This window comes from Lampetra fluviatilis, chromosome 22 (assembly GCF_964198595.1).
Source record: "Lampetra fluviatilis chromosome 22, kcLamFluv1.1, whole genome shotgun sequence".
In the NCBI taxonomy this organism is placed as follows: Eukaryota; Metazoa; Chordata; class Hyperoartia; order Petromyzontiformes; family Petromyzontidae; genus Lampetra; species Lampetra fluviatilis.
In genome coordinates, this window is record NC_136296.1 from 7,179,503 (window position 1) to 7,199,047 (window position 19,545).

The 19,545-nt window shown below is 49.3% G+C and overlaps 1 protein-coding gene across 3 annotated transcripts in view; it reads right to left on the reverse strand.

Annotated features, from left to right (window-relative positions):
- LOC144938475 (phosphatidylinositol 3,4,5-trisphosphate-dependent Rac exchanger 2 protein-like) overlaps positions 1-17,862 on the reverse strand; it is a 210,679-nt gene extending 192,817 nt beyond the window's left edge. For all 3 annotated transcript variants that reach the window (XM_078866327.1, XM_078866326.1, XM_078866325.1), the window contains exons 1-2: positions 16,820-17,862; positions 15,405-15,568 (exon numbers count right to left, since the gene is read on the reverse strand). In XM_078866327.1, the coding sequence (XP_078722453.1) occupies positions 15,405-15,566 (162 nt within the window). In that variant the 5' untranslated portion in view covers positions 15,567-15,568; positions 16,820-17,862. The remainder of the gene's footprint in view (positions 1-15,404; positions 15,569-16,819) is intronic.
- Positions 17,863-19,545: the final 1,683 nt, after the last annotated feature.

Sequence of the window (19,545 nt, forward strand, 5' to 3'; positions counted from 1 at the left end):
TCGCGTGTGCATCTAAAAATGGCCCAAAACGCAAACAACTGCAGATCGTGTGAGATTTTTCACACAGGCGTGAATTGGCTATTCGCTTGCGTGCACACTTGTTCGTGATCGTGCGTGCACGCACACCTTGCAACGGCACTTGAAAGGATCTAACGTAAAGATGTCGTGGTTGATTGATGATCCACAGCACTCACCAATTCACTCCAGTCGTTCTCGCTCGTCGGCGATCAGTCGCCCCCCCTCCCCAGATTGACAATTCTATCGCTACTACAATGCTCACTGTTCACGTGAACAGACTTCACTCACATTGAGCGCTCGGTCTTCTGGCCATCAAACGCAGCGTTCAACCACCACCACCACCCACCGTGGGGGAGTCGTGGTCCTCCAATGGAGAGGGAACGGCACTGTGAAATTCCCGTCACTGGTTCGGGACGACCACTGGAAATGCCATATTCAATCGCTCGCTCGAGCAGGGAGGCGCTTTGCTTTGACGTTATAAAGTGTGTCAACTTTCGATATACGAGTTTCGATTTAAAGCTTTCGTGACTGCAGGGATTCATCTTCTTGGTTCTTTCGGTAAAGTCACGTAGAAGGGAAATAATAAAAGAATATTTTTTTTTATGTTGTATATGTATTATTTTATTATTTCCCTTCTACGTGACTTTACCGAAAGAACCAAGAATAAGTGTGTCAACGTTACCACTGACACGTGCAATGGACCTGTCTGCGTGGAGGTGAGAGTTAGATTCCTGCAGTTGCTGACGAATTGCCGTTGCGAGTTGCCTAAATATTTCGTGTGATTTTTTTAAAGCAGCTGCGAGAAGGGAGGCTCTTTGGAATGAGCAATTGCCCTCGCCTACGATTAGCAAGCATGGTTGGCTACGTACGCTGCGAAAGAAATTCAAACACACATACATCCATAAAAGAGTAGGCCTACGTGTCCCTAACCTACCACACTGCCCGTTTCATGTCATCCACACTGTGATCCACCACCACCACCACAATGCACGTGACAGCACTTCTACACTTGGGAATTCGATGTCTTTTCCCGAGCTCCTATTCAAATTTATCGGGCACGTAATCCGTTACCTATTACAACATTAATAATTGTGCCATTTTGCTGCTGGACACTTGGCATGTTTGGGTTTTTTGGGCCTCTGCTCGGCCTACGTGTTCAACTCTGCTCAGCGGTTGCAAATTCTGTTTTTTTTGTTCACGTGTGGGAGTGTGCGTGCGTGCGTGCGGGCATATAAGTCATGCACGCGTCTCCATGAATGTAAGTCATGAGCGAGCATTACGGGGGGGGGGGGGGGGGCACGCACACATGCGCGCTGGGCGTACATAAAGCGCAGCGGGGGGGGTGGGGGAGAGACCCGGCGGCATTGATTTGTTGCCTACGGAGGCAAACTCCCTCGCGGGCAGCCGACGGCATTACAATCACCCTTAGCCCTGCGCCACAAGCTCCCTCTCAACACACGGGGGGGCCACGTTCGCTCGCCCAGCCCCCCAACACACCGCCCGGACTTATTTAACATCCAGCCCACGGATCGCCATCGATGTAACAACTTTTTTGCTCTACCCCCCCAACCAACATCTTTCACCCAATCTTACCCTGCCCCCTCCGGTTGCGCCAGCGACGGTCACGCCCGGAGACGCAAAAAAAAAACACAACCCGCGTTAAAGAGAATGGGCCCGCAGAAGCGGATGTCACAGAACAACACCTCAGGAAGCCCTTCAAGAAGGACTCTTGGGCCCACACGCAACGGAAGACGGCACTGGTCACACTCGCTCCGCATACGAGAGTGATATTTTAATTAGGGGCCGTCCATAAATGACGTCATGCACCTAGGGGGGTGGGGTGGGGGGGTCAGACATTCGTGACGATGTGTGACGAAGGGCGGAACTTTAAATAAATATAGACAACACGTTCTACTTAATGAAATGGACTTTTTAATAAATGGTTTCTCCTACAACATCAGAGTGCAGCGCCACATTAAATACGCACTAAAATGACAATAGCTTAAAGCTATTTGAAGCATGTTTATTTTGGGGGGGGGGGGGCAGAGCTTTGTGACGTCATATTTGAGGGGGGGGGGGGTCTGACTTTTGTGACGTCGTGTGACGAAGGGAGGGGGGGGGTCAAAAATCGTTAAAAATCTCGTGACGTAATTTATGGACGGCCCCTTATCAGGAGCAGGGATTTATCCAAATTGAGTGTGGATACGTAATTTCATGTATTTGTGTGTGTGCAGTCATTGCCTGTGGCAGTGTCCCAAATACCCCATTGTGCAACAATCGTTTAATCTGAGCTATAGTCAACTCGACTGGCGCCGTTCTCTCTTTATCTCCTCTTGGGTTTTCTTCCCCCCCCCCCCACAATTATGTTCTAATTGTGCCAAGTAATGTGATTGTCACGACATCATCATGAATAACTTTCCATTTGGAAATCCGCAAGCAAGCAGTGAACCGCCCTGTATCGGAGAACGGCCCCAGAAGATAATATCGCAGAAGTACTTCTCAAAACTCGGGGATTACCTTTAACAAGACCTACAAAGAGCGATCCTAACGTGGCAGTCAAACCAACAACACAAATTGCCGGTGAAATTGCCGGTGAAGCCTGAACTTTAATTCACGGTTTGTTTTTTTGTTGTTCAGTTAATCACGCCCAGGCTGATACTCTTGACACCGAGTACCTGGTGAAATTATGGCCTCCTGAAACCTGAAATAATCGAACTAAGGCTGCTCAGCAGTTGCCCACTCAGCGCTCCGACCCCAAAGCCATCCCGAAGAGCAGTACGATTCTAAGAGCGCATTCAAAGACAAGCTAAGATGCCCCACTCATCAGTACAGTGCCACATAAAGATCCCCCGTGTAGCCTTAACAGACTGTAGGGGCAAGTGCTGTTAGCGAGCACCTACGACGGCCGGAACGGCACACGAGGGGGTGGGTGGCCAGCACCACGCCCGACCGCCTTTGTGTTTACACACCGCACCAGGTACTCATTTGAGGCTGAGTCGACCTAGGGGAGGCCCGGGACCGGTTCAGATAATCGTCACTGGTGTTGGCCGTGAGCGGGAATCGAACTCGTGTCGCTGGGTTTATAGCGCAGCGCGCTAACCGCTACACTACCGCTCCCCACAACAGCGCCACACGTACACATACACAAACACATACGCATGGTACGTGCCACCATTCCCCCAAAAATACCGAATTCTGAACGAGCCCATGTTTGGCTGGCGTGACACGTGATAGTGTGGCATTGCCAGTGCCTTGCCCTGGCCGTGTCTCCCTCGTGTTGACGGACGATGAGATATTGCACTACACAAGGAATTCTCTTTTGGCCGAATCGACCTAAAGGAGGACCGAAACAGGTTCAGCTAGTAACAGACAATCGTGTTGTACAAAGCCAACTACTGAAGCTGGGATGACGAGTTTCCTATGCTGTGTGCCTAAGCCGTTGTAGCCACATGCACAACGGTGACAAAGATTCCTCCAGATAGCCTTAACAGATCTTTTTGGGGCACGTTCCACGAGTGAGCAAAGGCTGGCACGGCACACAAGGGGGTGTGGGTGGTCAGCACCACGCTCAGCCACCTGCGTCTCCCAAGCGGTGAAGTTTACACTCCACACCAGGTACTCGTTTAAGGCCGTGTCGACGCACGCACACACTCATGCGAGGGGGTGCACACAAGCACATGCACAGCGCACATCACAAGAAAAGACGAATATCTCCCGAAAAGCTTTCAACAGCATGGTGGGGCAAGTTCCCATGAAAGAAAAATAAATCAACACATTCGTCAATAACACTGCCTTAAAATAAAATTATGATATAAATAAATACATAATAGCCAACGTTTCAGGCAATAGCCCTTCGTCATAGACTATGAAAGCGCGCACAAATACACACACACACACACCTACGCGCATGCACACACATGACAATCAGTTTCACGAAATTGCATTGAAAGTTTATGTTTGCTAATATGGAATTCCTGTACGTGGTATTAAAATGTGAAAGCCCTCCAGTATATAACAAGTGACTCAGACTGGTCAATGTCCAGCAAACTGTAGTTTTATGCAATTGGTCACATCAAGCCAAATCAAGATGACATCTCAAAGTCCAAGCCTGATCCCGTAAAAAAAACTTTTAAATCTTTACCAGTTGGCATTTTCTTCGTCGTCTTCAATAAAGGTCACGCGGGGTCTGGATCGTATTTGCAAATATTTTCGAAATATTAGAAACAGAAATACATTTCACCTGGCTCTTTGAACGACGCGTGAAATACCTTGACATATTTAAGCAATTTAAACGAATGGATTTAAAGGCTTAAAATGCATTCACTCCCGCACGCTGTTACTCCCTCCCACAACAGGAAGCCACGTGGCCACAGTTTCAAAATGTTGAACTTTGCGAGAGGAAAAAAACACTCTAAAGTGAAATACTGAGGCTGGGTAAAAGCGCATGTGGCAAGCTGACATAGCGAATGTGGAAAACATTCTTTATTCAAAAAGGCACCATACATTTCACAAAATGTACGGACAATTGTACTTTTTTGAGTGCTTAGGTTCCAAAGTTTCAAGTTAAAGACATGCGCGTTTTCTCTCAAGATGCATTTCGCATGGGCCATGAACGTGTCATGTCGGCACAGTACAAGAAACTGTGCTGTCAAAGTGTGTCAAAATGACACAGTGGGAAGTATACCCAGCCACACAACACTTTACTGTAACTGCTATCAACGCTATGCCCAATCATCCTTGCATGGTCGATAAACTGAACACCACTTCGTGACCCGTCAACTGTAGTCACCCTATGGACAGACTGGCCACCGCAATTAGAATGTGGATTTTTTGTTTTCAGCACTGGCTCATGGCTGTGAAAGGAAGGCAAGCACCAACCACAGGCACACAACCACCCATCGTTATATTAAGCAAGGGAATTTAGTTAATCAACAACAACAAAAACATTCTTTGAAAACTTCCAGATCTTGAAAATCTCCTCCGAGCCGAAAATCCACAAACCACACTCTGCCCCACCAAAACCCAACTTCAAAAAACACATGCCCCTTAACTCCCTCCATCCTATACTGCCAACCCCCTAACCACCCACCCATCTACCCCTCCCCAAATCCAACATCCCCCAACCACTGCGGCTTTCTGCCCTGAATCCTGGTGCTACTGGAGTGTTTACAATCTTGCAGCATTTCACCGTGGGTGGACATATGTCTGGCACATGGGCCATGTGCTTGGGGCCCCTCTTGTTACTGCAGGTTTTAATGTGCCAGCACGGTGCTTGCCACGTGCATTATGGGTGTCCTGCGCATTCGATTTGTTTCATTTTGGAAATGCAATATTCTGTAGTTTGCATTGCGCGCGACCTTGCCTGCCAATATGCGTGCCAAAGCAACGCTATGGAAATTCAGCGGAGGCAATATAAGCAGACGCTGTGTTCCAGTCGAGTGAAAATTCCTTATATATACAGCGTAATAAGCATAGGAGCAAGAGAGATTTAGAAATCACGGTAGAATGTTTATGCTGTTCACCAAATCCTGCAGGCGAAATGTGACCGTTCAGTCACCCACACATCGACCCCTTCGGCACATAATGTCATCGCCGTTACTATTGTAGCATCATCGTTGCTCCGCCGGCATTTTTTTGCCGTTGAAAATATTCACACCAAATTCAAAACGCGGGTATACTTTGAAGGTTAAGCGATCTAAAAAGATCATCAGCAAATCACAACTCGGATTTAAACTCGCAGAAAAGTGAGCTCTGTAACAGAACTGTCCATCCTGTCCCCCCCCCTCCGCTCCCCCTTGACGGGTTCTGTACCCACTTAGCCCCATCACGATGGTCGAGTAATTTCAGACTGACGATGGCTACCATCCCACAGCTGTAATCAAAACGGATATATCATTAGCTAAACACACGGCTGGCACGTACGTGCCTCTGACTCGCTATTTTGCACACGCTTGTCTGTATATGGACAGGGCCTGCCAAGTCCAAAAACAGTATTGACATTTTTTTTACTTTAGCTAAAAACCTAATCCAATTCCACAAGATTTAAGGCACTTCAAAGTCTCATACCTTAGCTAATGAAGTAAACTCCTTCCCCCAGTGCCCTTTAACTGTGTGACCCACATCCAAGACAACTGGCGGAGTGAAGAGTTTGGCAGACGGCACATTGCGGGAGACGTTTAAACGTGTCAATAAAATGCAGGCTTTTCCACAGCTTCGTAAATAGCCGTCGAGTTTTAGACGTCTCCGCGAGATCTTCACAAGCACCCCGTAGTAGCGACACGTGTTTGCAAGGCGTCACCAGAGGAGTGTGAGAGCAGCTGAGGAAGGGGGGGGGACAGGGCTTCCCAGAAGATTCACAAGCTGCTTCTGCCACGACCGCCGTTATGTCCCATTCATCGGCTTAATACTGGTAGGAACCTCCTGGTTACACCAGCCCACAGGGGATTATTGTGTCTATCCGTCCGTCGTGCAGGGAGGGGCAGGGTGGGGAGGGGAGGGTGGGGAGGGGCTGGGTGGGGTAGGTGGGGCTGGGTGGGGCGTGGGAGGGGTGGGGCTGGGTGAGGAGGGGAGGGGCTGGTCACCCCATGGTGCCCTTATAAAACTCAATGTTTAACCTACTCACGCCGGCTTGTGCCCGCCCTCAGTCGGGCATATTTGCGGAATACACCACGCCGCCATTGATCCTGGCCATTGACCGAGTAACCCAACGTTCCTACCAGCTCCCTCCGCAGGAATGTGTTTAAGTACGGTATATACATTTCGCAATTCACCCGTTATGCAATTGCTCTTAAGCGAGGCTTATCAATCGAAGTATATATAATCAAAGTTTGATTCTCCGACAAATATTCACTCGTCTTTTATCAGGCAGGCCATTAAGAACTCCACTGGGCAGTCTAAATTGTGCGAGGCATGAACACCGGGTTTATATAATGTCTCACCAATGAGCTTGGAGCTGGTTATGCACAGTTTGGTACAATTTGGGCATTTCACATTAGAATTTTTATAAAACAATAACAATGGCAGTTCTGTATCCAGGAAGGCCTTATTAAGTGTCAAGGATCGATGAGGATGTTTGACCAATGTATTAAATGTTTGGCATGTGGGAGGGAAATCGCACATCCGGCGAGAACCAACCACACGTTCGAACTACCCCCTGGACACTGCAAAGTCCATGTCCTACAGCACCTGGCAAGCGCTGGTGGTCACCCATCCAAGTTAAAGAAAAATATTTCCGTGAAATAGTTTTTTTTCACTAAAATATGTAAACTTTCAAGAATTGACAATTCTCAGGATATTTCTTCCCGTGACTGTAATAATTACATTTTGTATATTTTTTTAAAAATCTGTATTGCTTTTGTGCTTCGCTGTAGATTGAGTATGACTAATGGTCTTTAACTGTAGCTCTCTCTCAACACAAGCCTGCCATAAATGTGTCTAATCACCGCAATGTATGACGCAAGCAGAGCACAATTATAGCTGTTAGTTACGCGAAAACATTTAAAATAATTCACAAATGTGAGGTAATATTATTGCCATTCCATCAATTGCTGCCAAAAAACATTTTTGACGGTACAAATTGAATGTATAATAGAAATGTATTTGCACGTTCCATTCTAGAATTTGTCTTTTTTTTACATTATCAGGAAATAAAATGGAGTGAGCAACGGCAATTGCGACATTACAATATTTAGTAAAAGGGACGAACATGTTTATTGTGGGTCGAAAATTGTTCAATCTTTTTATATAAAATCATGGTGTCGTCATCTCTGCAACCACTAAGCAAGCTCAACACAACTTCGCTTCTGATATCAAATTATGTCAGCCACATTCTTGGTGATTTGGTCTCAGTACATTTGTAAACGCACAACTGTTGTTACATTTCACCTCACGTCTATTTATTTGTGTAGCCGTCTAAAGTTCCACATGATGGACAATCGTACTGTATTTTATATCGGAAGCAGAAGACGAAAAAAAAACCCCACTTAAGATTAAATCCGCCAACCAACATCCACGGTCTTTGACAGCAGATGCAAGAGGGGTCCTCTCACTAAACAGAGACATTTCAATTAAGTGGAACATGACACACCCTGGCCGCGTGCTCCGTGAGTCCCAAGTGATCCCTCCTCATTTAAATAAATCCCATGTCCAGACCTCTCTCGCCCACCCCCCTCCCCTTCACTTTCCCTCCCTCCCTCCCTCCTTTCCCAATACAACAGGCGATCCCCCCTGAAACATCATACACGGACGGGACTGACGGACGGAAATGCCCTGCATGCCTGGTGCCGTTGTTTAGAGTCTGGGACCCCCACCCTGCAAGCCTCGAAAGGACATCGCATCCTTCGTACGGTCTGCACAGTAAACACGGAGGGGGGGGGGCTTTACAAGCCAGAGACTGCCAGCCAGACACAAACACAGACCCCAGCCTCTGCCGTCTGTCATCGGCAAGCCCAACTGTGCCATTGGGTCTTAATTAGGCTTCCTTTATATTCACTTCCGAACGCAACAACTATTTATCTTCTTGGATATAGGTGTTGATTTTTTTTATTTGGAAATGTATTGTTTGCGTTCGTGTGTGGGCAACGGTAGTGCAGAGGTTAGTGGGCTCGCTACGAACCCGGCAACCCATAGTTCGATTCCCACTCACGGCCAACAACAGTTACGATTATCTGAACCGGTCTTGGGCCTCCCCTAGGTCGACTCAGCCTCAAATGAGTACCTGTTGCAGTGTGTAAACATCGCCACTGGGGAGACAAAAGCGGCCGGGCGTGGTGCTGGCAACCCACCCCCTCGTGTGCCGTGCCAGCCTTCATAGGTGCTTACTAGCAGCACTTGCCCAAACAGTTTGTTAAGGCTACACGGGGGATCTTTGTCTTCGCCTTTTGGTGTGCATGAAGCTTGCCAGGTGGCTTAGCAGTAGAACAAGCGACTCACAATCAGAAGGTTTAGAGTTCAAATCCTGCTCGGGGGTTGACTTGCCCATCATCACATAGCAGTCAATACAAAGAGCACCACTTTTGTTTACAAATCAACCGTGGTTGGCTTGTGGATAGACTCGCTCCTGTTATAGGAATGAGGAATTTCCACCACTGGCTCTGGGCTGTGAACAGGAGGTGAGCATTGCCTCAACTTGCGTCTATACACTGACTGAAAACACGTAACTATTGCCATTGTAAATAAATGTGTAATCGTAAAATAAGTAATACGATAAGACAGATGCTGTCTTTCCGACAGACCTGTTCTTCACCTGAGGACGGCTGCTTGCGTTGTGGCCGAAACGTCGTGAGAATTATTGTATTATGTTTTACTTTTATTATTTTATTATTTCCCTTCTACGTGACTTTACCGAAAGAACCAAGAAGATAATAAATAATAACTATTGAGCAACATTGATTCGTTAGAGTGGAATATAAAACAGTTGGTAGAGTGTTTTTTTTATAGCAGATATTAGGTAACAAACCTTTACAAATGACACGGCGTATATATATGCAATGAAACCTCTGTCAGCCCGCATAAATATTGGGACGCTATTGGCATATCCTATAAACGGGCAAATAGGACTCCTGAAATCCCTGGTGCTACCCGTGAACAATAGGATAAACCTTCAACCACTTACAGACCACTCCTATTACCAGTTAAAATGCGGATAATAGGATTATTTTTTGGATCGATTAGTCTCATGGATAAGAGGTAATGTGGGTAACAGTGTCAGGAATAAATGGAATTTCAAAGTATGTTAACAGATTTTGAATAAATCGTACTGACACACGGGGAGATAATATTTTCATATTTTCTCGCAAATAAATAGAGCCGTGATGACCTAATGGGGGTAATTGGAACACTTTGAAGTCACATCTTTAGAAAGTTGGAGCACTGTATTTCAAAAATAGTAATAGCTTTTTTGACCCAATAAGCGAACGCCACTACCCAAAACATTCGCTCATTTAATTCTAGATTTGAAGCTTTCGTGACTGCAAGGATTCCTATTCTTAGGTTTTTTCGGTATACAGCTATCGTGCTGTGACGGTTCCACTTAAAGACGGAGGCTTGTGTTGCCTCCGAAACGTCGTGATTTTTTTTACTTTTATTATTAAAAAAAACAAAATTATCTACGTGACTTTCTCGAAAAAACCTAAGAATATTCGCTCATTTCCATATTTCATCTCCGAGGTCTGTCTTTGTTATAATGACTGCAGTAAGGGACATCCAGCCAACAATTCAAGCAGCATATTCAGAGAAAAAAAGACCTCCTGACATTTCAAACAATGCAGTAAATTAACTACGAACACGTAGATTGCAAAATAAATCAATGACCAGGAATGGGTCAATTTTAACAGAGCAAGCATAACAAGTTCTGTTCAGCCATCGTAATACACGCGTGCATATATATTATGTCTTTTTTTTAAACCCACCGCTTTATAAATATTTTGCAAGTGGGGAAATATGCGCCGTGAAACAAAACAAGACCCACGGTGCAAAGCTTTCTGCCGAGATGCTGCTGCTGCTGCTACTACGGCGGCGGGATTTCGCAGGAATGTGCTCCTTAAATTAAACGCGTGTTTGTTTATTCGCTGGCAGCGCCGGGGCAAGCTGGCGGCCGGGAACCCAAGGCGAACCGCGGATATCAGTGGAAGCACCGGGCCCGCGGTGCTGGCTACAATTACAGAAAGCCGCCCGGCCCACCCCGTGCGGGGGCTGCAATATGTTTTTAAACTCCCCCTCCCCCTTACACATTTGTACAGGTGACTCAATGTAAACCGGCCGCACGGCTGGTTTTACAGAGGTGACAACGATGAGCCCACCAGTGGCAAGCGATGCGGTTTGACTTTGATTGATCGTTTCATGAAATACAAAAAACAATTTGATCTACGCCAATGGTGGAAATTCCACATTCCTATGGCGGGAGGCGTGTATACCCATAGGACAAGCACTGTTGACTCCCCCCCCTCTCCCCATAAAGGGGTAGTAATTTTATTTACCCCAGAGTAATGATGGGCTAAGTAAAAAAAACAAGTCGGTGATTGCTTGCTCGAATGAGTAGTGAGGGAAGTGTTCGTCTCCGGTCTACAGCTCTACGCCAATGGTGGAAATTCCACGTTCCTGTGACGGGGGAGGACACGTATAATCATGGGGCAATCACTGTTGACTCCACTCCCGCCCCCCCCCTCTCCTAAAATTGTACTAATTGTATCTACCTCGGAGGAGTGATGATTGGTCAAGTCACCACCACCTTCCGATTGCAAGCTGCTCGCTCGACCGCCGAGCCGAAAGGCCGATTGATCGTCACTCGAAGTGAATATTTGCTCGCACAGCTCCCGGTCGCTACGTCAAATCGGAATGGGGCACAAGGCGCTTCCTCCGTCTCGGCAGGGGCACGATTGACCCTCTCAACGCAGGTGGATTCGTCTGAGGCCGGGAACACAATGCGCCTGCTGTGATTGCGGTGGGAGAGTAATGAGGTGTATGGGCATGAACAGCAAGCGGATTTTGACACTGTACCCCCAAAGGTTAGCTGGGATTGGTGAGGTGTGTGTGGGGGGTGGTGGGGGTGTGTGGGGTGGTGGGGGTGGTGGGGGTGGTGGAGGTAGTGGGGGTGGTGGGGGTGTGTGAGGTGGTGGGGGTGGTGGGGGTGGTGGAGGTAGTGGGGGTGGTGGGGGTGTGTGGGGTGGTGGTGGGGTGTGTGGGGTAGTGGGGGTGTGTGGGGTGGTGGGGGTGTGTGAGGTGGTGGGGGTGTGTGTGGTGGTGGGGGTGGTGGGGGTGTGTGGTGTGGTGGGGGTGTGTGGGGTGGTGGGGGTGTGTGAGGTGGTGGGGGTGTGTGGGGTGGTGGGAGTGTGTGGGGTGGTGGGGGTGTGTGGGGTGTGTGAGGTGGTGGGGGTGTGTGGTGGGGTGGGGGTGTGTGGTGTGGTGGGGGTGTGGTGGGGGTGTGTGGGGTGGTGGGGGTGTGTGGGGTGTGTGAGGTGGTGGGGGTGTGTGGGGTGTGTGAGGTGGTGAGGGTGTGTAGTGGGGTGGGGGTGTGTGGTGTGGTGGGGGTGTGGTGGGGGTGTGTGGAGTGGTGGGGGTGTGTGGGGTGTGTGCGGTGGTGGGGGTGTGTGGGATGGTGGGGGTGTGTGGGGTAGTGGGGGTGTGTGGGGTGGTGGGGTGTGTGGGGTGGTGGGGTGGTGGGGTGTGTGGGGTGTGTGTGGTGGTGGGGTGGTGGGGGTGTGTGGGGTGGTGGGGGTGTGTGGGGTGGTGGGGGTGTGTGAGGTGGTGGGGGTGTGTGGGGGTGTGTAGTGTGGTTGGGGGGGGGTTGTGGTGGTGGGGTGTGTGGGGTGGTGGTGGGGTGTGTGGGGTGGTGGGGGTGTGTGGGGTGGTGAGATTGGTGAGGTAGTGGGGGTGGTGGGGGTTTGTGGGGTGGTGGGGGTGTGTGGGGTGGTGGGGGTGGTGGAGGTAGTGGGGGTGGTGGGGGTGTGTAGTGTGGTGGGGTGTGTGGGGTGGTGGGGGTGTGTGTGGTGAGTGGGGTGTGTGGGGGTGTGTATGGTGGTGGGGTGGTGGAGGTAGTGGGGGTGTGTGGGGGTGTGTAGTGTGGTGGGGGTGTGTGGGGGTGTGTGGGGTGGTGGAGGTAGTGGGGGTGGTGGGGGTGGTGGAGGTGGTGGGGGTGGTGGAGGTAGTGGGGGTGGTGGGGGGTGTGGGGTGGTGAGGGTGTGTGGGGTGGTGTGTGTGTGGGGGTGTGAGGGGTAACAGGGTGTCTCTGGAGGGGGAGGCAGAGGGAGCAGACAATACAAATCGAGACCCCCAACTCCCCCTTGCACTTACTGGCCCCTCCAGCTGATCAAGTTCGACAATCTGCCCACACGACCATGTGGCGCAATAGATGCGGCAAACGTGCAACCACGACGGTAAATATGAAGACAAAAACGCTTGCTCGGTTGTGTCGACTGCTCAGCCAAGGGCTGTTCGCGAGCACTTATGCAAACGAGCATTTTACACAAGGCAATGGCATAATCGGTATCATGCCATGGCTCTCTTTGTCTCCCTAGTGCTGTCGCACCACACTAGACACATCTTTCAAATACACGTTCACGTACAGGAGACTCGTGCCAAGTACAGACAATGTATCCCCCGCTGTTGAGCGAGGACAGGAATCAAACACACAATCCTCATCAGCCTGAAAGTGTCCAAATCTCACCAGATGTCTGAAACTAAGCAGGTTTGTGGCAAATTGGAACTTTTAATGGGAGACGGACTGGGAATAGTGGCTGGTATCGGCTTAGGCTGCGACGCGAATCGGCGATGGCAGATTATCAATAGATCCTTGACGCTATCTTCGCCCGAGATTTAATTGCTACCCACTTAGGATGTGTGGGTCTACCTCCAGGCATTATGCTTTCCTCCCACGTGCCCATGCACGCATTCATGGCACCGGCCAAGCGTCTAAGTGCAGGACACTTGTAAAATGAGAGTCTTGAGACTCATTGAGGCTTCCATGGATAAACATGGCCTTATCATCATCATCATTATTTATGGGCACGGTCAAATGTAGACATTTCACAATAAAGGCAATTATCATCACAACCCTGATGGGTTTGCGAACCAAAACGACACTCCTTACAATTTCAAATCACACACCCACACGTTCAAGAGCAGACCGGGACAGACTAATCCTCGTCTTTCACGTAGATGGGCAATGTCACGTGAAAGGAGGAGAACGGACATTTGGTCTCTCCGGCTCCTTCCATTAGCTGCACCCAACGAGCGTCGTAAATAATATAAACCACAAGGAGCCTCCGACCTGCATATAGCAAGGGAGGCCCCAAAACCTCCCCCCGCCCCAACCTTTGAAACCACGACCCACGCCACCACGACCACCACCAACCCGCCACATGAATCTCTTTCTCCCTCACCCCACCGCCTTCCCTTACGATGCCTGGCGGCGATGGCTACACACGTGGCCTGTAGTCCACTACTGTGGAGGCAGCGAGGATCGGTGGATAGCGCTAGAAAGTTGTTCAACTCCCTGACACTGGAGGCCTTGAGGTTGCCATTACCCTGGTTTGCCAGGAGAAGGGAGTACAGCGAATTGTGGACTAATCTCCATCTCGATTTAAAGCTTTCGTGACTGCAGGGATTCATCTTCTTGGTTCTTTCGGTAAAGTCACGTAGAATGGAAATAAGAAAATAAGTAAATATAATATTTTATTATTTTATTTAATTATGTTGTATTTTTTTTATTTTATTATTTCCATTCTACGTGACTTTACCGAAAGAACCACGAAGATAATCTCCATCTGTTCCGTATGTGTGGGATAGAGTGTTCCTCCCTCGCACGCGCAGATTTTCTCTGGGTGCTCTGGATTCCTCCCATACGTATGAACATTCATTAATTGGCTGAAAATATCTGAATATAAAAACCAAATACAAAACCCTCCAGGAACAAAATTGTAATTGGACTATCTGTGGCTTTGCTAGGCAGGTAAGTTTAGTATAATTATTATAACAGCTCTACAGCCGTCAATGCCTTCTACCAAAGCCCGTATTCAATCTCCGCTGACTGGGACGTTGCTGCTTCTCCACCGCTGCCTGGAAATGTCTCCATGTGGCCCTCAGCACTCGGGAGACCTTCCCTCTGGTTCAAGTCCAAGCTCAAGGCTCTCTCCTTTGTTTCCATGCTAATTGCTACCACGCTGCCCTCGCTGGCACCAGAGTATTCTGCCCCTATGTCCCTGCTGTAAAAGGGACTCTCAAACTAACCGCTTTCTTCAAATCGTCAATTCGTGCGTGCGTTTACTCCGATGTGCTTGCAATGTCTCCTCCAGATGTCTACCGGCACAAATGTACCCCCCGCACGAACTCGTCACACCCCCATCCAATGTTGCAAGCTGAGCAGGGATTTTTAGCCTGGTTAGTACTTGGGATGCGTGAATGCCAAGGGCTCACCAAGGGTTGCAGACGCGAGGCTGCGAGTACCAACACCAATACCGACAGCCGCACTTCGCCACGAAGTGACGGTGACGTCACCACGGCTCCTGTGCCAGGCTAGGTGCACTTTGAGTCGCACCTCCTCGTATGCATGCATCGTACTGGTTTTTTTTATCCAGGTTCGTCACCTTCCCCCTCTCTCGCATGAAGCAACACACTCGTTAGAAAGCATCGGCCAAGCATCCAGAAGCGGTTACCTGCTGAAAAACGAGCCTGCCCCTCGACCAACGTGCCGTTCATAATTATCAGTGTGTATTATCACTGGACGTGGTCACACTTGGGACACTTTATAAACCAAATTGCAACGGCAATGACAGAGAGAGGGGGGATGGATGCGCGTTCTCCAGACGAGGGCGGCGGGCGGGATTGGTAAGGGGATGGCACCGGTGATGGATGGATGGGGGGGGGGTGCCATGATTCCGTGGGTTACTCACGCACACCAGGAACTGCAGAGCCCCCACGTAGTCGCGTTCCGTGCCCAGTATCTCGCTCATCACACACACGCGGAGCCGCTTCTGTCTGTCCCCTGCATCCTTGGATTGCTGAGTCTCACCAGCCTCCTCCTCCTTCAACAAGGGCAGCGTGACGCTTGACATCCCTAGAGAGGAGGCAGGGTCATAGTGGGTTTGGAAGGAGGGGGGAGATGCTATTGTCTTTCATTTGTTCTGTATTGTTCTTAATATTCAATTGTATGATTGTTTGTGTATTCGTGGTCAACGTTAGGCGTCATTACGTGGAGCAGAGGATCACGTATTTTGTTGGTGGGGTTAGGTGACGTCGCAGTTTGACGCCAACATTCTTATCATTAGCCCTACCATCTACTCACAATATCGTCACGTTTTAAAATAAATATATTTCATTTACGCACGGACAATGTGTTGGTCAGAATTCTGACCAATAAAAAAAGTTTCCTCTCTGATGGCGTTGAGATTTCCTCGTGATTGCATTTGACACCGACGTTCAACATTCTTCATAATAAAGGTTTTTTTGTGTGTTAAATCTCGTAAGTATAAATGTGTCGTAACCCTCCACCACCCGACACAGCCAATGAATCACTACTTCAGCCCACCGGTGCGTTGGAGAATACGTCCAGAAGAGTGAAGCAATCCACCTGCTTCCGCTCCTAAACGGAGCAGCAATTCAACATTCTGCTCGCACTGCGTTGAGCGCCTTGCGGGCAAACGCACCTCCGGATTATTGATGTCGCTTCAGATGGCTAATAGCCGAAGGTGTCGCGAATTATCATTCACGCCGCAGATGCTCGTTACCATCAACACCACCACCATCAGTTTTAATATCCGGCACTCTATTGCACCCTAAACAGTGGTTGAATGCGCTAACTTCACCTCGCTGTGGTTAGTCGTGTATATCTATAATAATATCTACTCGTAGGAATATTATCCAGGATTATAACGGATCCGTGTCCTATGGTGGCGGTGCCTGATGCCCGCCAATTCTTGCTCCAAGCCGGCCCGTCATGCAGCATCCAGACAAATATATGGAGTAGAGAAATTACACCCGGATAACAACCATCATTGCCACCACCATCATCATCATCATTATCCTTTCTAGAGAAAGAAAAAAAACAAGCATACGAATGAACGTCGTTAGACCAACGATGAGATGAACATCACCATCATGACCGTGTTCACTACCATTCATCGCACATGCACTTGGGTGAAAAGCAAAACTCATAAGCGAATCGCAGCGAACTGCTGAATTTCGTGGTCATCTTATTTCATTTCGACACATTTACAAAGCACGGATCCCCTGCGTGTGGCGCGTGTGTGTGTGTGTGAGAAAGAAAGAGAGAGCTTAATTCAATACTGCACACACAGCTCTTACTTACTTGCTCATTCATATAGACGCCAGCCAGTGTGTACTTTGCAATGCACCACGGTTGAAGGCAGAATGCAGTTGCAGCAGTTGTATGGGGGTAGAACAGCTGCCCGAGTCGATTTCCAAAGCCTCCTCTATAATCACCCACGTCTTGACGCACAGTTGCTTGCAGAGAGCGGCAGCCTCCTGCTCTGGAGCCACAGTGTCTTGCTTGTCTGTGTATGGATATCCCAAGGCAAGTGCACGGCGTGCCGTCTTTGAGCCAAGCTTACAACACAGACACCGATCGCCCTCTCGCTCTTCTCGCAGAGTAAAAATGTGGAGCGGCTGTTTCAGTCCAGCGGCGTCTTTAAAATCCAGAATACGTTGGGGGTTGGGGGTGGGGGGTTGTATTTCTTTCAAATATAACACGCGCAAAAACACAACTGAAGAATTAAAAAGCACCGAGTATTAATTCGACTGTCTGTTCGGCCACTAAACCCCCATTACCGATGTACCGGCGCCGTTTAAAAAATAAAATAAAATCAGTTGATCCTTGCGATGGAGCGAGTTGAGAGCGTCACGATAACTCCATCGATAAGCTTGGGATGGGTGCAGCCGTGCCGGGGGCTGTGACTGCACTGGCGAGACGGGAGGAAGAGCGAAATGTCCCACCAGCCCCCCTTCGCTCTCTCCCTCTCCTCTCCCCTCCGTCTCTCTCTCTCTCTCCCTCTCTCAAAACGTCGCGACAAGCTGAGCGGTGGCAATTTCCAGTGAGGCAACGCTGGTTGTTGTAAAAAAAAAATACACAATTGTAAATCTAAATTAAGGAAATTACAAAAGGAGCACAACGGCAGACGACCACCGCCGAGGTACGATTCGCCTGCGCGTCCACGCCGCACGCGAACTCCCTCCTCCTCCTGCTGCTGCTGCTCCTGCTGCCGCTGCTGCCTATGCCGAGTTGACCTCGACCCAGCAGAGAGGATGTGGAGGGAGGGGGAGGGAGGGAGAGGGAGAGATGGTGGGGAGAGGGATAGGAGCGCGCGGGTGGTAGCGAGAGAAAGAGCGAGAGTGGGGAAGAGGGGCTTTGGGGTGAAGCGAGGTTTGGTGGGTGGGTGCTGGATGATGGTGGGGTTGTCGTGGTGAATGGTGGGTGGGTGGGTGGTGATAGCAGCAGTGGATACAATTGCGGATGAGCAGTGTTATAATAGCACAGAGACCGACAGAGAGAGGTGAAAGAAAGTTGCAGAAATTAATGCTTGCTGTGCACAGAGGGGCGGCTGCCGTGGGAGGAAGATGGGGGGAGGGTTGCAGATGTTGTGATGAATGAGCAGTGATGTAATGACTGCTACCTCGCCTGCGATGGTGCCTGACGTCGCGGCGAGCGCCATCGAGGCATTGTTCACCGGGACAGTCTCGCTATTCACGCGGGCACGCTTTTTCTCACACAGCCAGGATGCCTCTTTTGGTTAAAGCCACAATTGATTCCTGGTGACTACCCGTGCAGGACATATCCCCCCCCTACTCCTCCCCTCCCGTCCTCCCTACAGCAATAACAAAAGCCATCGGGCCCATATGGAAAACGATGGCGCTCATCCCTGAATTTGCATGGAGGCTACGCCAACCAATCTCTGAGCGAGTGTGCTGTTCCTCGCAATCGGATGTTAAAACGTCGCTCAGCGCTCATTTGAAATGTCCCATTCGGGCTGCGTGCCTACGAGCGGTTGTCACCTGGTCGAAAAAAAACTCACCGCGTCCGATCTCGTCAGACCTCGGCAGCTAACCGGAGGTTGTCTGTGTGGGTTTCAAGAGTCCGGTTCATTTTGAAGACCTCAGGAGACCCAGAGAGAGAGAGTGAGTCGCATTTGTCAGAGTGACCCGGGCCGCCAGACCCTCGTGCGCCCAAGGTTATCCTTTGGCTTCTAAATTCCGTGGGCGGTGGCTGAAGAAAATGCTATTGTTGTACGCCGCTGTGCTGCGATGAACTCCCGCGTCAATGTCTTTAGTCAGCATCCCACGCTGAACATCGTGGCCGAGGTTTGGTTTAACAAAAACCCGCACATCCATAAATTGATTAACAAAAAGGGGGCCCGTGCATGGACACGTAAGTGCTGAGCGTGGGACATTTGGCCTCGTGTTGGTGTGTTCATGGGATTAAACTCAATCGTTATTATTATCCTGACTGGACAATCCTCTACTGCTTAATAGCGGTCTCAACGTTGCTGCAAGCGACGCAGTGCCAACATAAGCAAACTTATTGCCGGGTTAATAAACATTAATATTACATGTAACAGAGGCAAGTGTGTATCGAACTACAATGAGAAATGTGTTGGGTGCGTGCGCGAAAATTTGACATTCTCACCTGCCCGATGATGCGAATCGTAAAATCCTCATCATCGCCAGCAGGAGGATCGCAATACGCGATGCATTGTCAATCACAACCACCACAGCCATCATCGCATTGACACCTTAAACGTCATCATCAGCAGTGTTATAACGTCCTTACTCCCAAAAAACAATCATAACCACCACCAACACAATCACCAATAACTGCCACAACCACCAACGATATTTGCACACTCACCACCACAATCACCCCCATCAACAATCGTAACCACCAACCTCTGCCGCGAAGAATTAATCCTGCGTGTTGTAAACAGGCAATGCCATCATTAATTGTGCCAGCCGTTACACGGCAGGTGAGAGCCTTCAGAAGGCGTCTCATCTCTCTGATTGGCGATGCGATCATCACGGCAA